Source organism: Sparus aurata, chromosome 14, assembly GCF_900880675.1.
Source record: "Sparus aurata chromosome 14, fSpaAur1.1, whole genome shotgun sequence".
Lineage (NCBI taxonomy): Eukaryota > Metazoa > Chordata > Actinopteri > Spariformes > Sparidae > Sparus > Sparus aurata.
This window is the reverse complement of record NC_044200.1, coordinates 12,622,826-12,645,658: the sequence shown is the minus strand read 5'-3', so window position 1 is coordinate 12,645,658 and position 22,833 is coordinate 12,622,826. Positions and strand designations below refer to the sequence as shown.

The 22,833-nt window shown below is 43.4% G+C and overlaps 1 protein-coding gene across 1 annotated transcript in view; it reads left to right on the top strand.

The window, feature by feature from the left end:
• Positions 1–851: 851 nt before the first annotated feature.
• The window catches only part of lrrc17 (leucine rich repeat containing 17), a 29,937-nt gene continuing 7,955 nt past the window's right edge, over positions 852–22,833 (top strand). Inside the window, exons 1-3 of the mRNA XM_030440692.1 lie at positions 852–1,183; positions 13,643–14,014; positions 14,841–15,321. Of these exons, the coding sequence (XP_030296552.1) occupies positions 13,742–14,014; positions 14,841–15,321 (754 nt within the window). The 5' untranslated portion in view covers positions 852–1,183; positions 13,643–13,741. The remainder of the gene's footprint in view (positions 1,184–13,642; positions 14,015–14,840; positions 15,322–22,833) is intronic.

The window sequence follows — 22,833 nt, the reverse complement described above, 5'->3', positions numbered from 1 at the left end:
CAGATGAGCTGTCAATCAAACTGCTGCAATCTGAGGATCTCTGGTGTGGACAGGTGATGGCGTCTTTACAGAGTTAAGACCAATGGAAGCAATGAAAAAGCATCTGGGAACCATGAATGCTTGTACGAAATCCCTTGCATAAAATCTCTTAGATATTTCAGTCAGCACCAAAGCCGTGGGCTGAAATTGCTTTCATCAAAGCCATACAGCTAGCAGCGGTTAAAGGTTGCCGGACAGAATAAAACACTGTGGTTGGTTCGACCTGACGATCCTTGCACGACTCGTAAAGTGATGCCGTCCACATGATGGGCGGCACAAAACCCTGTGAAACCACAGGTTCCGCCTGCAACATTCCCGGTAACATGGTGGTTCAAGTCTCAATAGAAAAGGAGAGATCTTCCACTGAAACACCGATCAAAGGCAGATGTTGGAAGCGGATCAAGGCTATTTTGGAACAAACCTGCTAAGATCTCGAAGACGTCTGACCGGAGCCTGACACCACGCACACCCAGTCAGACACATACACACACACACACACACGGGGGTGTTTGTGGTGGTAGGTGACTTTGTCTCTGTGCCACCAAGGTGCCCAAACTCTCACTTCCTCCCTGTCCGTCAGGCTATTAGCAGCATATCCTGGAAGAAGTCTGTCGGTTTAACAGTGGGGACCAGTGCAGGGTTTCAGCCCTCCTACACGTGTGTGTGTGTGTGTGTGTGTGTTGTAACGCTAAACCAGACACAGGCTTGTGGCTCCTTTGAGAATTTACTTTGCTCAAAGTCTCTCTCCCTCCAACGTTTTCGGTGCGATCCAGCTGAGTGGGTGAAAAAACCAAGGGAGTGAGGGAGAGAGAGAGAGAGAGAGGCAGCTTGTAGAAGGCAGCAGTCAATCACTCAGCATAGGCAGCCAGAGAGAGAGAGAGGGAGAGGGAGAGAGAGAGAGAGAAAGAGAGAGAGAGAGAGAGAGAGAGAGAGAGAGAGAGAGAGGGGGAGAGAGTGCAAGAGATTGGAGAAGCAGCCAGTCGTTCGTCCCTCACTCTGAGGCTCGAAGTTTATAAGCAGCCAGGCAGATTTTCTTGGCTCAGATGCAGCGCTCATGACAGGATTAGGAGCCGGGGACACGGGACCAACCGGAGATCTGCAGGTCCAAGTGGACGAGCCCGAGCCAGATTCTCTGCCTGCACAGGTAGGACAGAAGCCCTCACATTTAACTTTAGTGCATCAGATGTCCCCGCTTACAAAAGGTTATTCAGCTGACAGCAAATCCCCAAATCCTTCCTGATACAATGCTGATCATGCAAGCAGAATTTTTGGCAAGCACTGTTCAAACCTCTGTTTAATTCTTGGTGATGAATTCCAGTTCCCTGAAGACTCAGAAAAAGAGCGCAGCATATTGTTTTAATCTTGATGTGAAATGGTTTTGTGGTTGCAGAATATGTAATAAAATCCATTTAAAGGATTATTCCTGCCTCTTTTGAATGTTTTGTGGAGATTTTAATAGAAGCATGACTCCCCCCTCTTTGTTTCTTAGACTACATGGGCATGCACTGATAGTGTCTGCACAGACAAAGCGTGAATTCTCCTCGGTCATGTTGAGAACTTAACATGTGGTAAAGAAACTGCTAACGTGATAGATACGAATGGACAGAGACGGTTGCACAACATGCAACATCGTATGGATCCGTTACATATTTGCTGCTGGGTTGGATTTAACTTCTTCTTTTCTTTTTTTTTTCTAACATCCATCCCACAAGTTGCGTGTTGGTCAAGGTCAGTGTTTGACGAATTGCTGAAGTAAGCGCTTCAGTTTATGGAAGGGTCATTGCACCCCGGCGTTGAGGTTGATTTCCTCTCAGCGGCATATAAATCATTCAGCGGGGAAAAACATTAAGTTGCCAGTTCTAGACGCTTGCTTGATGCTTTTGTTATGTAACCGGCCGGCAGTCCCATGCACCATAAGCTAAAAACGCGCTGACGGAGCTTAAGCACCACTTCTGCCAGAGTGAGGGGGTTAATTCACCCACTTGGACCCTCTTTGTACTATAGGGAACTCTAGATAGTCATCCCCATCAAATGACTCATGCTCAGTGATTCCATAGCCAAGAAATTCAATGGGCTTGTGAGACTTTGGTGTTGTCATCCAGGAGAACTCTTTTTCTCCAAAATTTAAGGGTTATATTACAAAAAAGGCTTAAAGAGGAAGTCGGAGCTGATTGCAGTTTATGTGCAGGTTTTACAAAGGAGAACTATTACTCTTTTTTTTTGTTTTCTTTTCTTTCCTTCAGTGGTTATAAAGGTTCATCTTCATGTAAAAGGTCTTGAAAGGGAAAAAAAAACAGAAGCCTGCGCTGACAGGAGCTCCTCTCTCCCGCATCGCACCTCTTGACGTCGCCATGTCACACATTTGCATAACTGTTGCCTATATTCACTGTGAAAGGGAAGCCAACTGGAAGCTGAAAACATGACATGGCCCGACTGGATACACAGTAAGCGGTGCTGGCTCAGGCATGTGTGAGCTGACCAATCAGAGAAGACTGGGAAATCCAGGAGGTGGGGCTTGAAGAGACAGGAGCTAAAACAGACAGAGGGGGAGTACAGTGCTGCAGGACTGGATGGTGTTTTTTGAGCATTAGAGCATGTCAGCCTATCCTAGTGGTACCCCAAAGTAAAACGATGAACCTGAGAGTGAGCATAGCATGCCTCCTTTAAGCACCCACTGTGTGTGTGCGTGTGAGCGCAGCTTTTATGTACATCTGCACATGCCGCCGTGTAACTCTCAGCGAAATTCCAGGCTCCCGCAGCGCAAAGCTTAGCAATGTGTGGTTTCACTCTGGAATCCTGTGCCCGCAAAAAAAAAAAAAAAAAGAGGGGAAGAGAAAAAAGCTCAACTTGCAAGTTTACTCTGATTACAGAGCAGGCGCGAGGGAGTCCCCCCCTTTTTTTTTTCCCTCCAATTTGTGATGTTTCAGCTCGCCGCACTTACGTTTAAATGGAACACGTTGTAGCAGGAGAAGTGTGCGTGATGGGTCTGTGGCATGTGTGTGTTTAAGGGTGCAGATGCATATGGCGGTGAAACAAAGCAATCGACATAGCCGGTCGGTGGGGAAGAGATTGTGTGTGTGTGTGTGTGTTATGTGTGTCTGTGTGATCTGTTAAACGTCTCAGGACAGCTGACTCCCCTGTTCTAATGAAGCCGTTGGAATACACATGATTTTCTTGAGAAAAGGAAGGAAAAGAAAACAGAGAGCACATGGGATTCTGATATAACAGATAAAGGAACATCTTCCTCAACTAAACCTGGCAACCTTTCGTCTTTACAGTAATCCCCTGTTGGACGTTGCTGTATGATGGAGCTGAGTGTTTTTTTCATAGTATGCAGTTTTTGAACATTATCATACACAACCAAGAAACATGCCAAGAACTCAGATGCCTGCATAACATCAGCTGAGAGCCGGCCAGTTCTCACACACACACACACACACACACACACACACACACACACACACACACACACACACACACACACACACACACGAGACTGACCTCTTTCTAGGAGTGTAGCTGCTATTCTTGTGGACTCCAGAGAACAGGAGAAAACTCATTTCTCAGGAGTATAAGGAACACACACAAAGGCATACATCTGGCAGCTGCAGACTCTGGATGTTCGAGGGGCAGGGGCAAAAAAAAATAAAAAACAGAGGGCCCCAGCTGTATGTGGTGGCGAACCATCATGCAGGGTCATGTTACATTACACCTGGAGGGCACTTTATCATGTTTATCTACCACGGGGGCGAACCAGAATCACTTTTTTATGTTTTTTCTTCACTGGAAATGCGCCCAAGATGGCACTTTTTTTTTTCTCCACTGGAGGGGCACTTTCACTGCATTTTTTTACCGAACATGGGAGCACCGTGGGGGGTTTCCCTCCCCGAGTGTCGCTCTGACCCCTGAAAAACCAGACGTTTTCTGTCTCTAAACTTGCCTCCGCTCCTCTGCAGAAATGTCTGGTTTCAATTAGGCTCTCAGGGATGGGTGAGGGCTCTCTCTCTCGCCTGGCTCTCGCTCTCTCTACATACACAGTATATGTTTGTCTGTGTCACAGCCTCGTCCTCTGGTTTTAGGGTTTGAGGTTGGACGATTTTCCTCCCTCTCCTCTTTACATTCTCATGGTTTGTGCTCTCATCCTTTCCTCGCATTCTTCTTCGTTCAAGCTGGTTTGCGGCTCGGTTGTAACGATCTGCAGACCTTTGGGCACACACGTAAAGGAAATCCAGCCCTAAGGCAACTAACTAAGGTCGGCCTACTGGGAGGTTGACTTGCAGAGAAAAGAAATACCTCATCTTCAAGCTTTCTCTATGTTTTTGCTTTTGCACTCACTGTTTTTTATGTAATGAGCTGCTTGACTGACCGACTGACTCTCCTCCAGTTTCCTGCCTCCCTGCCGACATATAGACCCGATGCATGCGGTGTGGATGGAGGCTGAATTTTCTGCATTTTTCTGCAGCTCATTCTTGTTTTTACAGCCTCTCCCGCTTGTTCACGCTTTCTCTCCGTAACACAGAGGCCCTTGTGTTTCTGAACTGTTTCCTCTTGAGGTCTGAACTCTTTTCCATCCCCAGTGGCCTGTCCAATATTATTGGAGCGTGGGGAGCCTCTACAGGCAGTCAGCACAGGTAAAGCATGTGCAGCCTCTAGGATTTATGGGTGAAAGGCTGTGGACACGCTTTCAAAGGTGCACAAGATTTTTAGTAGTTTTTGTATCATTTGCTTGTTACTCTGCCTGGTTGAGCTTGCGAGCTGTCATCTTCACATGTACCATTAAAGGTGCGTTATGTCGGAATTAGCCAACTGATGAATTCATCCTCAAATAGGGAGGCAACATATTACCAGAGTCAGTGCTGCTAACTGTAGCTGTTTTTAGTTAGTTCACTCAGTTAGCTGTGCTGCTAGCATACTGGACTGTGAATTTTCAAGAGAAAGGGGAGTGTTGGTGATCACACCGCTAGCACAGAAGCTTTGGACTGGGTTGGGCAAGGGCTAGCTGGCTGGCATGCTAACATTAGTAGATATCTAAGTACCACAGTATGTCATGAAGTCAAAACTGTTATTTCTTCACATTTTTTGTTTTAGTTTTTGAACGTTTTCAAATAAACTTGATGATGACATGATATTATATCACTTCATAAAGTTTGTATGACAAACATGTTAGCAAAGAAAAGCAACATTAGCATTTTTTCATGTTTCTGATAATTTGGTCAATTATAACTCTCCTTTTAGCTCCGTTTTGGTCTCCACCAATTCCAGAGAAGGGTACCTGGCTCTTTAGCTGCTTCAGTGCTTCGCCAGCTAGTTGCTAATTGTGTCTGTCTGCTCTTCCGTGCTAGGCAGGGACTGCGCACTCAGTTTGTTGGAGTATTTTCCCTTAAAAACAGCTGCCTGCTGCTGCTGCTGCTGCTGCCGGGAACAAGATGTGGTGAGAGCGAACCACAAAAGTAAAGTTCCAGGTGGTAAAACCAAAACAATGAGCTGGAAAGAAGAAAGAAGAAGGCCTTTTTTTGGATTAAGGGCAGCAGACTTCGAGACAAACGTGGCATTTTTTGACCATCCGGCCTGACCAGCTGGACCGCCCGAGGAGGAAAGTTGGGATAAGAACAATCAGAGGCTGTTGTGCCAACGCCCCGAGTCCAGTTTTTACACTAGATGTAGAGATGTGGAATGTGTGTTTACATAATTGATGCTCAAACGCAGTCGACAGTTGACGGACAGTGTTTAGCTTTGAATGTAAAGATTTTATCATCACCATCTTGCGGCCGCTGTTTACATTCACCCAGACGTAATTTTGAAAAAAACGCACTACACTACCTTTTTTTGCTATGGTATATACGTGTTTATGTATATACTGCATGGTAATATATATAAGTAACTGTACATATGTTCTATGTTTATGTAGCATGAGGAAGTTACAAACTTTAGTTTCCTTACGACAAATAAAACCCCTTGAACCCTGAAAAATGTTCAAATGCTCTGTTAGATGATTCTCTGTCATGACCAAGTGACCACTTTCACATTGACATAGTAATTTGATTCATGACTGATATAAAAATAATCATAAGTGCAGCTTTAAGCCAGGAACTCATTATGTTTTAGCCTGATGTTGTTACTTCCCGGCAGTGTTTGTGTTCTTTGGTGTTTGATTTTTGTGACCAACGTGAAAGGGATCCTGTTATTTTGTCCCACAAATGTAATCTGGGAATGTCCATTTTATTGTTATGGTGAGCTGCTGGCTCTTTCGCTGGCTGGTTATGGTTTGACAAATCTACTTGTGTGTTCCTGCCTTACCAGGAGCACTGCGGTATCACTCGAAACTAAACAAATCTCTCTCCTGTTTCCAGGGAAAATTTCCCTAAAGCTGACATCACGATATTTTAAATCCCCTTCAAGTTGACCTTCTGACATTAATCTTGCACTTCCGAATTTCCCCTCCGTCTTTTACTTTCTCCCTCTGGTTTCTTTTCAGTGCGAAACACTGGTTGAAAGTGCTTTTTTGAAACATGTGCGCTGCCTCCATCTGTATTTCTCTTACTCTCGCCGCCTCCTCCTGATGTAGGTGGGTTGTGATGATGTTAGAGGCCAACCTGTCTGTGTTTCCTCCAGTCTGATGGGACCAAATGACCCATTTGAGCCCACAGGCTATTCAAAAAACATACACAGACACACACACTCTCTCTCTCTTCTGTGTGTTGGTGTCTGTGTTTTTCTCCTCAGTTCACTGTCCCTGTATGGGCTCCTGCGATATGCATATTATAATATACTGTTTTATATGTGTGTGTGTGTGTGTGTGTGTGTGTGTGTGCCATGTGGAGACTTCCTCTGCTTCATTCACACACATTTGAACTTTGACTTTTGATTCTTTGGCTGAGTGATGTACTTCCTCTCAGCCATGTCACCCCTGAAGTCCTGCCAAACCATCTGGTTAAACTATATCTTCCATTTCATTATGCAGCGCTACCCTGAATTGTGTGTGTGTATGTACTATGTGGTGTGCTACTGTACATGATCTCACATTTACAGCCAATCATTGAGTGACAAGTGTAAGCGTTATAAGAAAGAAAGAGTTGTTTTAGTTTTTCGATAAAAAGGCACATTAGATCCGATCCAGCAGGAAGACATGAGATTCAGCTGGGATGAGTTTCGATCTAACACTCCCTGCACGCTGTTCCCCCAACACAGAATTCCAGAGAAACACCACAGATTTAGGTATTAGCATTCAGTGGTTTGTTTTGATTGAGAGCACGCTTGTGCCGAGCACTTGCTGTGCCTCACTTGTCAAAAAGTCTTGCTCAATAAACTGTTTTGGTTTGAAAAGCCATTCGAAAGATTTAAACGCAAACCAAATAATGTTTTTTTTTTCTTTCTCCATTTTCTCAGCAGTTTCATACACAATGATACGCCAAATATTTGCACGGCGCACGCTGTTCGCCGAATCTCGATCACAGCTGATGACGTAATCCTTCTCGCCCTGTTACATATATCTGAAGGCTTCACTGGCAGCGGCAGTCTGATTGTGGTTTCCCTGTAAAACCCACCTAATGTGAAAGTGCTGAAAACTGAGCCAGGAAAGTTAGCAAAAAATAAAATGTGTCATAATCGGCACCCAATATAAAACCCAAACAACATATTGTTAACAGACTGACCCTGAGGCCTTCAAACTGCACTCTTGTTAGCATGCAGGACCTTCACTAAACTGTGAGCAAATTGATAAAACTGTCAGACATTTATGGCACTATGCAATGTGCTTAAGAGGATTATGAGATCATGTCTTTAAAAAAGAGACTTTATTTGGATTTCAGACTATGATAACATTTAAGTGAAACTCTCGCCAAAATGCAACCAAGGCTTTATTTGTGATTGAATATGAGTCAAACTTTCAGGTAAATGCATAATTATGACGAAAGAGGCACTTTAATTTTTCGTATTTTCGTTTTCGGGCACGTTAATTTTGAACGGGAGTGCTAGGGGCATGGATACGATGGCATCAAAATCACTATTTTTAGAACACTAAGAAGGCTCGACACAACATGAAACTTTGCTCGTAGCATCACCAGGGTCTCTACTCATGAACACGAGCATTGAGAACATTGTTTGTGTACACAGAGTTTACGAAAAAGAAGGTTTTTGAACTACTCACGTTAGCTGCTGCATCTCTGGCGCGCGGCCGTCATGGCAGGCAAAAAGCATAGTTCCATATGAATGCACGGATAAATCATTGTTTTGTCGTTAGCGAAAAGCAAGATTGACGTCCACGTTGAAAAGGGAGTCTCATATTACAAACAATACTACAATCAGCAGCCGGAAAAGTCACGTGACATCTCACGTGAATAGTTGTTGCCGGACGCCAGTATACTACTGGTGACCTAAGAGACCTAAGCTTGAGGAGCGTCCCACCATTACTCTCCTTCCTGATGGTCGCACTCGTGGATCGACACTTTTTGCCTGCCATGACGACCGCGTGCCGGAGATGCAGCAGCTAACTTGAGTAGTTCAAAAACCTTCTTTTCCATAAACTCTGTGTACACAAACAAAGTTCTCAATGCTCGTGTTCATGAGTAGACCCCCGGTGATGCTATGAGCAAAGTTTCATTTTGTGTCGAGCCTTCTTAGTGTTCTAAAAATAGCGATTTTGATGTCATCGTATCCATGCCCTTAGCACTTCCTTTCAAAATGAACGTGCCTGAAAACGAAAATACGTTAAATCTTAAAAGTGCCCCTTTCGTCATAATTATGCATTTACCCGAAGGTTTGACTCATATTCAATCACAAATAAAGCCTAGGTTGCATTTTGGCGAGAGTTTCACTTTAACCAAATGATGCCCTGTCTCACTTGCATGTAGAGCTTTAGAAATATGTCACGTTGGCTAACAACTTTAAATTATGAAACTATGCTTGTGAACATGTTAAAGCGGAAACAGACAACTTTTCAAATTCACCGATCCTGGTATTTCCCTTTGGTATTACTGCTGGCGCCGCTGTCACAAAGACAGCATTAGCAACGTAGCTACTGCTAGCAGCCGGGCTACTGTCCATAACAAAAAGCAACCCTAAATTTTCCAATTTGACCTAGAAATCTCAGTGCTATGGGCACTGGTAAAATAAAAAGTGCTTAAAACGTTTTCATGACTTTGCGCCACCATAAAATAGACATCTAGAACAGACAAAATCTAATAACAATATACCAGAAAGACTTTGGCCAGACTGAAGCCATCATATTTAAGTGGTTACAAACAAATCAAATGCAAAAGAGCAATTTGATTGTCACAGCTGCATACAATTAATGATAATTGAGTATGATCCATTGAATCAGAGGTTTCCTAACATGCCACTGTCTTCCAGAAGTTGCATGCACATGGCAAAAGCCTTAGACTCTCCTCCCAGGCTTATTTTGCCATGGTCCAAAATGCAAAACATGTTGTTACCACATTTCACAACCACACCAAACTTCATTCTGGTTCAGTGCAGATGACAACAGCACCAAATTAGAGTCTGCCTGAGATTTAGAGCAATATCCTCGGAGAAGTGACTGACTGAAACTCTGAAGGGCTTTGTGCTTGATGTCTAAAAAACAGATTTTATTTGAGACTTTTTTGGCTAAGCACAGACTGACCAGGCGGAACTGGGGTGGGAAATAATGCTAGACTAGAAGAGCTAATTCGGGGCTGGTATGGGCATGGTCTGAGCCACAGGGACCGGATTGGCTCGAGTGGGTTTGTTATGGTCCCAGCTGGAATGTGTCTTGGATATTGCAGGCTGACCGTAACTATAGTTGTCTAAGACGGGCTGGACTGTTCTTCCTGAACAGCTGTGATGTGGAAAAGATCTTAGCCTTACTGGTCCAATTGGTCCAAGGGGAAATAAATAGAAAATGTTATTTAATTTAGTTTTTGCAGTTCAAATAAATAGTCTCATTATGTTCTGTTTATACAAATACAATGTCATGACATGTAAAATATACAAGCCTGTATCATTGTAGCATTTTTTTTTAAAGTATTTAAATGACAAGCTATATTTACTTAACCTTAGAGAGAGGTGACAAAGAAAAGGACTGAATGTAAATGTAACAGTGTTCGTTTACCAAAAAATATACAGGGCACCTTTAATCCAACAATTACAGGTGGAAACCAGAGGGAACGTTGGTATTGACAAACAAGACAGGCTTTGTCAGTTATGTTGCTATGTTGACGTACAAGGTACAGAATGAATTATGTTGTTCTATATTTCATGATAAAAGAAAGGTTATTTAAGGTACAATATATAAGAATTGGCCACCTACGGAAGGTCACTTGAGACAAATAGGGGGCAATGCATCAGCAGATCAACTGCTTATTGCAGATAACTGAATATACAGTTAGCTAGTTAGCTCAGTTAGCCCTGCTGCTAGTGATCCAGACTGGAAGCTTGGAGTTGTATCATGAGACAGGAGCGGGTTAGCAATGCTAACATCGGTGGACATTTCTGACATCAAACCTGTTGTTTCTTCACATTCTGTTGATCATTTCTATTAATTGTTCAACCAAAATGTCTTATATATTGTTACTTTAAGTAGAAACAGATACATAGACGTAGTATGTTTTGGAAGGATAATGTTCATCCCTCCAAAATAGAGCTGAGGAAACTTGGAGAATCGATGTTGTATGAGTAGTGAAGCTGTTCTGGAGGTTTGAGATGGCCAGGTGGTGAACTATGTCGGTTTTTCCATTCATTTGTCACCGGAACAGTCCTCATATCTAAATCGTGCGTTTTGGAGGATGTGGCTAATCTGTACTGGAGAGTGCGTTCACTCGGACCCAAACTTTTAATTCTTGCAAAACGTTAGTGCAACGTTTTCACCCGCTGAGCTGCACAGGGCTCCTGGTACAGCTCACAGATCACAGTGCCTTAGCTGTATTCAAACCACATGGACCAGACCAAGTGACTTAACCTGAAAGCAGAGAGTGGAAGTGTCTGTGCCTGCTCAAGACCCGTCTCCATGCTTTCCACCTTGGTGCAGTCTGGTCCGGTGTTTGGACTGGCGCGCGTCTCACCTTGTGTTGAAACATGTCTCTCATCAGCTGCACAATCAAGCAACACGGACACAAGAACATGTGTTTGCAGTTGATGTACAGTACTCACACACATACACATATACAGATCTACAAGGGCTTATATATAAAGACAGACACGTACACACACACACATACACACAAGTAACAAGTAATAGCTCATTAGAAGTGTATTACTGCCTGCGACGGCTGCAGTGATGGAAATCGACCTTTAATGCTCACTCCATTTGAGGTGATTGACAGTCGAACAGTCAAAGAGCTCGCAGCGGACTGGAAAGTGAGTCCCCAGATACATTCTCAGCTGTTTTCTGTCTGCCAGCTAACATGCCCAGTCTGTTATTCACAATGGAACGACACCATCTGCATTGACATGCTTGTTCCACTGGAACACTGTAAGGGGGCTGCGGTTTTTGTACAGTTGGACTGAGTCAGCATGCACATGTCAGTCGGTATGAGCGCGTACGGTGTCTTGGCAGACCGGCGGGCCTTGCCTTTTAGTCTCCCAATCACACAAGGGAACCCATGACTCACCTATTTTTTTTCTTCTCTTCTTAACATAAAACAGGAGCTCACGCCCACACATGAAGGCATATTCACATGGACAGCGAGCAGAGAGCGAGTGGCTATGTGGCAAAACAATTGCAATTACCATCATTATTAAGACGGTGGGTTCACGGTTTGGCAAAAGAGGAAGGAGTAGTCAGACAGTGGTTTCAGAGCTATAATTATGAGGAGATAGACGCCCCTCTCATATCCATCTGTTAAATATGAAGCTACCACTAGCAGCCAGCTAGCTTAGCATAGAAAATTGGGAAACAGCTAGCCTGCTCTGTTGAATATTAACTAAATCAGCCTTTCAGCAAATATGAACATTAATAAAGTCACATCCTTTGGACTGTCCTCTACAGAGAAATCTACAGTCCAGCAACATTAAACAAGTCGTCCACAGGCTTGTATAGGCAACGGAGAGAGACAGAGAAGGTCTCATTTTCACGTCACGGTATAATCTGCTCACATATGGCCAATAAAAAAAGTGATTAATAGGTGTAAATGCCTACAAATTGTTACAGAGCCCATTTATTATAGCAGCGGGAGACTAGATGACACTTATATGAGTCATTTTTTGAATGGTCATATAGGCTGAGCGGGGCTGGTTTAAATTCAGATGAAAAGCACATACAGGACATGTTAAATGTAGGCCTAACATCTGACATGTGACATCATGCACTTCAGATGTACTTTTGTGCAGACAGAGGACAGACATCCTGCAACTGGATGGAAAAAGTGAACAATAAGACCAGAATAAACATGGACACAGAGAAATGTTACATGAAGACACAGAAAAAAAAAAGACAGGGAAAGACAGCATGCGGCTCTGTTTAGCTGAAGGTAGAAAACATTCATGGGGTATCCCGGAAAGAAAACCACACTTTACTCCTCTGACCACATTTTAACCCATAACATGTTAACACGTAACAAATGTCTCTTTCTTTCCCTTCAGAACCCCTTTTCCTGTTTCCTCTCTCCCCGCTTTCCTCTCGCTCTTCCGCTCCGCTAATTCTTTCAGCATGTGCCCTGTTACCTTGTAAGTCTGCAGTGTGTCTGCAAATTTCACCGGGACAATTCCCTCTACATTTTATTGCATCTGTGAATACAAATGTTATGTTATTAAAATGATTTTTACAGCGCTCTTTTGTCCACTCCACCCTAAATCTGTGTGCGAAACTGTCTATTCATGTTTTATGCCTTTATTATTTCTGTTTCTGACCAATGCACACATTTGTTTACACCTATACTGTACATGTTGCTTGAAAATGTTCAAATGTTAATGTTTTATGTCCCATTAAAGGGTTAAACACAATTGCACACTGCCCTTAAATGCTGGAATTTTTTGCATTTTCTCACGTGTGTTGTTACTTTAACTCTCGTGCTACTTATTGTTGCTATGTTGTTGTCAAACCAGTTGGCAACTTAACATTTCTTTGGGTTCAGTTTTCAATTTTATTTTGCGACAACACTTTTGCGACAACAAAAACCACCTGCATAGGGTCTGGAAACGATCATGTTTTGGCTGATCTGGACTTATTGCCACAAAGGCATCTAGAAAATGTTCCGACAATCTCCCGAAACACAACCGGTGGTTTCACTCCTACAAATATGGAATGGTGATTCGCTCGCATCTCTCAGGAAAATGAACTGAAGGTGAATTTCACTTGGCTTCGTGTCGTGCATTGTTCAATTAGTCTGTTAGCGGTGTGGATCGGCAGCCAGTGGACTTTGTTGGCAGGTTAAATGCCCCTTGAAATACCTCTATAATTTAATCAACATTCAAAGCCTGAAATGAGAAGCGAATAATGAACCTCTAGACAATTTGCGTGTCATCGTTAGTTAGAGTGGAATTTCGGTCACGGCTGATTAATCTCCTACAAAAACATAAGTGTCAGCTAAATGGCCAAATTGTGCATCAATTTGTTTGGACTGCCCGATGAAGACCTTTGAAAATTCACCTCTCCCTGTCTTTCTTCCTGTTTTTCTCTTCTGACACACAGCTGTGACCGGCCTCCTGTGTCCAACAGAGAACAGTCTTCTGAGGTTGACCTGATTAGCAAGAGGCCTCCCATTCCTCTCCTCTCCTCTCCTCTGCCACCATGCGTCTCCTCGCCACCCTCCTCCTGTTGCTGCTGCTGCGGTCAGCTGAGCCCCGGAGAGGCCCTCGGTCAGGGGCTGAGGCGAGGGGAGCCGGGGGCCGTGTCCGGGGCAGAGGCAGGGCCGCGGTGACGAGACGTCAGACACAGGAGTGCAAGGAGTACATGGAGGCTGGAGAGAAGTACCTGGACTGCCAGGACAGGCAGTTGACCACCGTGATGCAGGACTGGCCCAAAGATATTCACCACCTGCTGCTGGCGAGAAATAGGTTTCAGGTATTCACACTTGATTTACACTTGCAAAAAGACCAGTTATGAGACACAGAAAATATAATAAACGGATTGTGGGAATGTCTTCCAGTTTTGTGTAACCCATGCATTCCTGTGAGCTAGTGTCTAACCGCTCTTACCCTGAGCCCCTACTCCTCTACCCAGCCAGCTGGTTGATACCCCAATCATTTGTGCACCATTTGTTTGAGGCCTCCGAATAATGAGGACATAGTAATTAAGGTTTACTTTCCCCCTTTAAAGTTTAAAGAGCCACACTCATGAATGAATGAGCAAGGAGGGAAAGAATGAAGTGGATTTTGTTTTATTTTTAGCTGTTTCTTTAGACCTGATGGATTTAGCATAGAATTATGTAACATTCATCCCTGTGTCACACGGGTAATCTGCAATTTCTACAATCTCTCTACAGGCTACTTTTATATTGACAATCTTGATTTTTTGGGCTATTGTCTTACCTCCTCTGGTTCAATCTCACCGCCCTCGCAAGCTCTTACTTGTGATAAAACTAAAACTATGAAACCTTTAGGTGCACCTGACTAGCACAAACATGGCTAGCAACTAGCTGGTGAACACAGTGAAACATTTGACAGCTAAAGAGCTAAATGATCACCCAAAGAGTAAACGGAGACAAAGATATAATCAGAGTGACATTGGGCAGGTCTTTTTGGAAGTTTTTTGTATATTTGGTTTTCAGAATTATGGGTCGCTGGAATGGTGTTTTTCAGTAGTAAATTCATGCAGTGTGGTGGCGAGACTTGTGAATGATAAACTAAAGAATTCAATCAACTAACCATCATTTCGTATCCCCCTTTAGGTTTTGAGGGACAACATGTTTTCCCAGTTCACCCAGCTGAAGAGCCTGGACCTCCAGCAGAACGACATCTCCATGGTCGAGGACGGAGCGTTCAGCGGCCTCTCCCAGCTCACCACCCTGCTCCTCCAGCACAACGGACTGAGAACAGCCACCGAGGAGGTCCTCCTCCCTCTGCCCCGCCTTACCTACCTCCGTCTCTATGACAACCCCTGGGACTGCCTCTGCCCATTGGACAGCTTGATCAGGACCCTGCAGGTGCCTAGCAATCGCAACCTGGGCAACTATGCCAAGTGTGCGGAACCCGAGTCGCTGAGGGGCCAAAAGCTGAAGATGCTGAGAGTGGAGTCGTTGTGTGTGGACAGGAGGCCAGAGAGCGGAGGTGGGGGAACAAGGCCTCCACCAATCAAAGCGAAGCCTGAGATCACGTTTCTGTGCCATACCTACATGTTCCCCAGACCTCTGTTGGACTGCAGCAGCAAAGGTGAGACTGTCTATCTTGTCTGATGGTTATATTAACCTACTGAGACCTTAAGTGCAGATGAGTAATGACTGATGAGACACAACCCTTCTTGCGAGTGATGAGATTGGTATTAAGGCCGTAACCAATGATTATTTCCATTATTGATTAATGCGGGGATGGTTTCAACATTAGCCGAATAATCGTTTAGTCTGAGAAACGCTCATTTCGATTTTCAAGAACTCAAAGCAACATCTCCAGATTGCCTCTTTTGTTGAACCAATAGTTGAAACCCCCAGACACAACAATTACCTTCTTCCTAAAAGAGTTCAGATCGGCTCCCTATAAACCTCTTTTTCGTCTGTCGGTGGGCACGAATTCCTCCCAGGAACATGAAGGCAATCTGACCATGTTCTGTCCTTTGTTGTTGGTAATTGTGGCAGGAACGATCCAGTTGTTCTTGTCACGGTGGCACCAACAATAATACAATGCTAGCTGGGCACTTTTTCTACTGAAAAATGTATTAGTTATGACAACAATATACTCATCAACACGGGAACATGTAGCGTGAGGTTTGGTTACAGCGCTGATGACTCGTGAGACGTTTTCTGCCAATGGTATTGTGGTGTGGCAAGTGGTGTGATTGCCACAGGAAGAGAGAGACGACAGCAGGGATCAGAGCTAAGCTAACCCATCTTGGAGCTAATGCTAATCCTCCGCCCTGCCTTCTTTTGGCTAATATCCGGTCACAGGAAATAAAATGGATGAAATAAGACTCAGGTTCACTTAGCAGCAGGAAATCATTGGCCACATCTTCACAGAGACCTGGCTACATCACAACATCCCGGATCAAGCCATTGCACTGAATGGGCATTTGTTGCGAGTGCTGGGTCAAAGCGCTCGTGCACTGATAGAAAATAAACGCTCCATGTCCCTTTTAGTTGACATTGGCTAACATTATGGACAATCTGCGATCGCACTCTTAGAAAGGATGCTGGGTGCAACCTTTTTTCTCTAGGTGGCTGCATGCTGCCAGATACACGCTTTCCTCATTGGGAACAACTGAAAAACACATCCTGGTGGCGGACTCTGTGTTTACGTCAATGATGCTTGGTGCTCAAATGCAGTCGGAGTGGACGCACATAGATGTTAACCAGATGTCGAGTTTTTTAAATGTTAACATGTCGACCAGAGTATCTGCCCAGAGAATTCCCCGGTGTGTTTGTTGTTTCTATGCACATTCCTGCGGATGCAAAATCATAAAATGCACCCCAGGAGTTGTATGAGGCCATCAGTAGTGACATGACAAAAACAACCAGATGGCGTTTTTATTGAAGCTGGTGATTTTAATCAAATGAATATTCCTGGCAGCTACAAAGCCCTCCCACAGTCTTGTTTTGGTCATTCAGAACATATTTACTTTTTTTTCTGCTCACTTACTTCCAGCTGATAAAAAAAGGGTCAAACTGTTTAAGTGTGGACAGATGAGGCCACACCATTCCTTCAGGACAAATTTGAGTGCATAGACTGGCAGATGTTCAGACCTGCTGCTGTCCAAGATAACAAGATCAATCTTGAGGATCTTCGGTGACATCACATATCAGCAAACGTGTTGATGATGTGGTGATCACAAAGACCATGAAATTGTTTCCCACGAGAAAGCCCTGATGAATGAAATGGTGAGGGCTCTATTCAGAGCCAACAGAGCTGCCTTTCAGTCAGATGACAAAGAAGCATTCAACACAGCACAACATGCAAGGACAGGAGGGCTCAGCAGCAGGTGATTAAAACTTGCATTGGTACCCATCTACCGAACACTGGTGATAACAGTGATGTGAGGTGTCTGGACAGAGATCAGAGGATTCTTTAAGACCCCAAAACACCAAAGTCAGCTACAGTCTGTTCACCCTGTGACCCTCTGGCAAGAGATACAGAAGTATCTGCTGCCGTCCACCCAGACTACGGAGCACCAGGATTAGTCGGACTTATACAATCTACACGTGACCCTATCTCACAATGTAGAGTTGGAAATACATTCTTGATCCGTCCTTTTATCCAGATGCGGACCTGAAGATAACGGGGTCTACTCTGGGCCGATACCCATCCTCCATCAAAGTTTGGTGGCAATCCATACAGTAATTTTGTTCAATCCTGCTGGCAAACCAACCAGCCAACCAAAAGGGTCAACTTGACTCTAACTGCATCTGAGTGGTGGCATAAACACACCCAGAGAATCACTTTATTTTTCCTGCATTAGAAGGTGTTCATTTGCAGCCAAACTAGAGTGAAACGGACCAATGTTTTTGTGCCGTTAGCTGTGACCTTTCTACTTATTCGATGGTTATCGTGTGTGGCGAAAAATAATTTTCCTGGCGGATATATCGAAAACAAATAGACTGTAGCCCTGGCTTAGGAGTACCTTGTATAAAAAGGTACATTTGTAGAGTTTGAGTCTCGCTTGCTTGAAATTGGGCACAAGTTTGATGTCTCGTGTTTTGGTTACAACCAGGCTGAGCAAGCAGAGCTGTGTTTGTTTTATTAAGCCTACCACATGAGGCATTTGAATCTCATTAATGGGGAAGGGGGGCAGGCTCTGGGCTTGTCATGGGCTTTTTACTATTAAGTGGCAGCTTTTAGTTTAAGGTTAGGTTGTGTTAGGTTGGCATTTTGATGAGCCAGATTGCTGCGCGCTTGTGTTCTTGGGTAGAGTTCAGCACACGCCGCACCATCTCTTTTGTATCGCATTCTAATCTGAATCATGCATTCGCAGATTTTCTTTTTGGTTCTCAGAGTCATTTTAGAAGCCGCTAATAACCCCCAGCACCTCAATCTGCTTTTGTTTTCAGTGTGGGTAACTTTGTCTCAGCTCTTCCAAGTTTCTCTCAGCTCCTCCAGTTTTCACATCTGGTTTTCTCTCTCCGTGTTAAAAAAAAAAAATGCCACTATGGAGGGCTGCTATCACAGAGACTGTAATTTCTCGAGTGCTCTATAAAAAAAATAAAAAATGTTTTGCATCAGCATTGCTTTCAAAGACAGACTAGAGGCAGAGATGACAATTGCTGAGTTTGCATGGACAGATGTGGGCCCTTTAATCCGGCTCGCTCTCTCATCTTCTCCATTTTCCTCTCCCCTTTTATCGCTCTCCTCTTCAAAGCTCCGAGACACGACTCCTCTGACGCCCAAAGAGCATCTGTTGTCAACAGAAAGATTGTGCACTGTGCCAGCGTTTCATACCCAAGAGCAATTGAATGCGTCTATAAACGGGCAGCTTATGCCCCCTCGCAGAAAGCAATCTTTCACAGAGCACAGACAAGCCAAAACCACACAATGCAGCATCTGTGTCATGTAAATGCTTGAGGAGCCTTTTTGCATATTTTCCAGATTTTTTCCTCTACAGTAGGGCTTTTGAATCGATTCATTATCTGAACCACTGTTCTGTTTTTTGTGCCCGGTAATAACTCTCTGCATCCTGCCTCCTTCTAAACCATGCCCCACCATGAAAGCGCTATGCGATGTGTAAATCTCCCATAATATACTACAGCTGTTGTCCATGACATTCGATACATGGTTTCTGTTGTTTTGATCTGTGAGGACGTGCGCCTAGTCGCACCGTAAGCTGATACCAGTCTTTTTTTAAAAAATGTTTTGAATCCAGTGGATTTCAACAGCCTTTGTGACATCGCACTATGTCACCATGTCGCACATTTGCATTATTTATGCCTAGAGGCTAGTTTGGCTTGTAAGAATTGATTTAGCACAGCTGCTCTGTTGTTGTTACCAGTGCTGGGTCAGGCATGTGTGAGCTGACCAATCAGAGGAGACTGAGTATTTGGGAGGGGGGGACCTTAAATAGACAGGAGCTAAAACAGAGCGTTTTTAGACAGGGTGAATACAGAGCTGCAGCACTGGACAGTGTGTTTGTTTTATGATCGTTAAACGATGTAAACCTATTGTGGTATTAACTCAAAATAAAGTTATGAATTTGAAAATGTCTATAATATGTCTAGGCAACACTGTTTACATCTCTTTAGTTTCTAGCTCCCTTTTGCTTTCTTCTTCTTCTTTGCCTTTTGTTGTCACATCGCCACACTTCTCTGCGCATTTAGACACAGTTAGACTATAACCCCTTTGAGTAACTTGATCATCAGAATGACGATAGTCAGAGTGATTAAACTTAAGTGCAACTAAACTGTGAACAGGGTGAACATGAGCATGTGGAGGTGGACCCAACATGGGGAATGGTTCACATGGGACTGGAAATGCAAGAAAGAAGAAAATCCAAATGGAAACATACTCCGATCTCTGTGCCTCCAAAGTCCAAACCCTGCATTTTCCTCTTGTGTATCTCTTTCTCCCTGTTTTTCTCCCCCGTCTCCATGTCTCCCTCAGTCTGGTCTGAAGGCTGTTTCTCTGAGGTGAACCACAGCAGATTTCAGGCTCCACATCAGTCTCACTGGAGCTCCATGCCATACAGAGCGGTTGGAGTTAATATGGAAGTTCTTAAGGCTGACTTTTTCAAAAATGGGACGTGGACTTGAGATTTACTCTGTGGTAACATCAAGACGTGTCTTCAAATAAGGCCACTTCTGTTTGAGTTCATTGTGTACAATGGACACATTGTTGATTCACTGCAACTCGCATGTATCCTGCAATCATGGTGGTGAAGCAATTTTTCACTCGATTACTCTGTTATTATCTAATATCTTTAAAATGCGGATTTGATTATTTCCAGTCTTTTAATGAAAGAGTCTAATTTCAGCAGGTTTTCCACTGACAAACAATTGAAGATGCACGCACCCTAAAAACATGGCCGCCATGGCATTCATATATTTTCAGTAGCCTATACAGACATGAAGTAAAACTTGGAGGAAATCAAACACATATTTGTGGTATTTACACGCCACAGATGTATTTATTTAATTTGTGAGCAACCATGTTAGCTGTAATATCAAACATTAATGTAACCATTTAATGTATAGTACAAGATAGGCTATTCGTCCGTCGGCCCTGGCTAGCTAACACGCCACACGCAATTCCTGTTAGAAATTGAAGCTAATGGGCAACATAACACTAACCTAGACTACGTAAAGTTAGCTCTAAAAGTCATGAGAAATTACCCATGTGTGTCCCAAACCACAAACAAGGCTTAAAAGCACAGAAGCTCTGCTAAAAAAAATAAATAAGAAAAAAAGGTAAAGAAAAGGAAGATAAAAAAGTATTGTTCTCATAAAAAGGTAAAGATAGCTTGAAAAAAAAGGTATAACTTAGCATTAAAAGAAGAAGTGTTAGTATAAAAAAGTGACGTCAGCTCAACAAGGTAACGCTGTCTTTTAAAAAGTAGGCTAAGAGTAGCGTAAAAGAGGAATTTTACCATGAAAAAGTGGTGTTAACATTAGCATTTTAAAACAATAGCGTTAAAATAACATAACATAAATGACATTAAGAGCTAAAGCCTTCTTCTCACACATTACATGAGCACAAAATTGATCTCCCTATGAGCTTTTAGTCATTCCAGTTGGTGTTTTTTCCCCCACGCATGTCATGGTGTTGCTCAGAAACCCGTCCACACGGCAGTATTGACTGTGTTGGCCTAGTTCTAGACTGCCTTCAGGACACATAAGGTCAAGAAATCATTGGTTTCAGAAGTAACATAAATCCTTCATATAAACTTCAGGCCATTCGGGTAGGTGACTCATGTTTATGGCGACTTGGCCGCTTCCCAGTCACACACGCCCACACGCACAGGCCTATATTATGTCAGACTCTCCCAGGACTGCCTGGATCGGGCGGCAGGCATTTAGTCAGCAGAAAAAATGAATCTTCCAAAAAGCCATTTGAGTGTGAGGCAGAGGTAGAGAGCATGAATGAGAGAGAGAGGACGGTATCAAGCATCACTCTCTACTAACAGCAGGATTAAGAGGCGCCAGCAGGTTTCCTGCAGTAGTTTGTAGGTCCCCTCTACAGTCGGAGCTGTGCAGCTGTTATGAAACTGAACTGATGTTTAACTTTCAGGGTTTTTAGGAGTTTCCCGAAGACTTTTTTTTTCATGCTGAGGTGAAAAGGTCACCGAAACATTGTGAGAACAGGCCATGGGAAACAAAAAATACCACCTAAACCAATTGTTTTGTTATTGCAGGCACGCTGGCAGTTGCATCCACTGTTTAGTGGTCATGATTTGGATGGATGCGCTGTGGATGACAGGAGGCTGATTATATTTTGATTACTTCTTTATTTTGTTATTCCCAAGATGCAATTGTCATGGTGACACAGGAAAAAGAAGCACAATTACATCAGTCGCAAGACATAGTCTGGATCAGATGTATTCATCAAGACTGGAAAAACAAGACTGTAGAGTTTTTATTTGTTTGTCTTAAAAAAACTTCTTATACAGCGACTTAGGGTAGACAACACTGATTATACATTTTAAAGTCTGCTTACAGGTTAAAGGGCTTGCTCCTGCAGATGTAAAACATATAATTGTACAAAGCCTTTCGTGGCTCTGGAGAGAGCTGCAAAAAGTCTGATGAGGAGATTTCTGTTCTCTGGCTAAAGGCTGAAGATCTGAAAATGATTCAAATCTAGAGCCATTATAAAGCCGTGAGCTTACCTGAGCCCGCAGCCCCCAAACCTTGAACAAGGAGCACGGCTTAAAAGCACAGAAGCTCTGCTGATGCAAGGTTGGCTTTAAAGAAAGTAACACCAGCTTGAGAAAAGTAACAATAGAATTCAAAAACTGTTACACTCTGTGGTAGGTTGTCAGACCCATAAGCGGACACGAGGCAGGATCAGAAGAGCAAGGTTATTTATTGGACTGAACACGGTTATTGCAGTTGAAGGCAGTAAGCTGCTGGGTTGCTGGAAACGGAGACACCAGTAGGGTGGGATTGCAGGGGGCAACTGGAGACAGAACAAAGCAGAATCAGGTCTTGAAGGAAAAACATACAAAACTCTAGCAAAGCTCTAGAAGCCGACCTGGGTTGAGCCATACACCATGTCTGACTGGCAAAATCACCCGGCAGCAGGTCACGTGGAGAGCGGGGCTTATCAGCAGGCGCTGATTGCCAACCTGCTGCAGGTGCATCAGCATCTCCAGTGAGGGAAAACACTCCACCCAGCCTCCGCCCAGTGCACCTCTGCAGGCAAAGACACAAATCTCACCCACAGAATATGGGATCATGACAAGGGGCTGCACGATACTGGAAAAAAAAACTGCTTGGTTTCCTGCTATATATATACATATATATATATATATATATATATATACATATACATATATATATATATATATATATATATATATATATATATATATATATATATATATATATATATATATATATATATATATATATATATATATATATATATATATATATAGCCACATGAAAGAAATTTAGAACATTTTCAACAGATAACTTGAATATCTCTATCTCAAAATCATTACACACTGGAAAGTCTGACCAGTAGTGGGCAATGTAGACGCCGCCATGTTTTTACAAATAATACTATATAATGCACAAAACGCACATAATACCC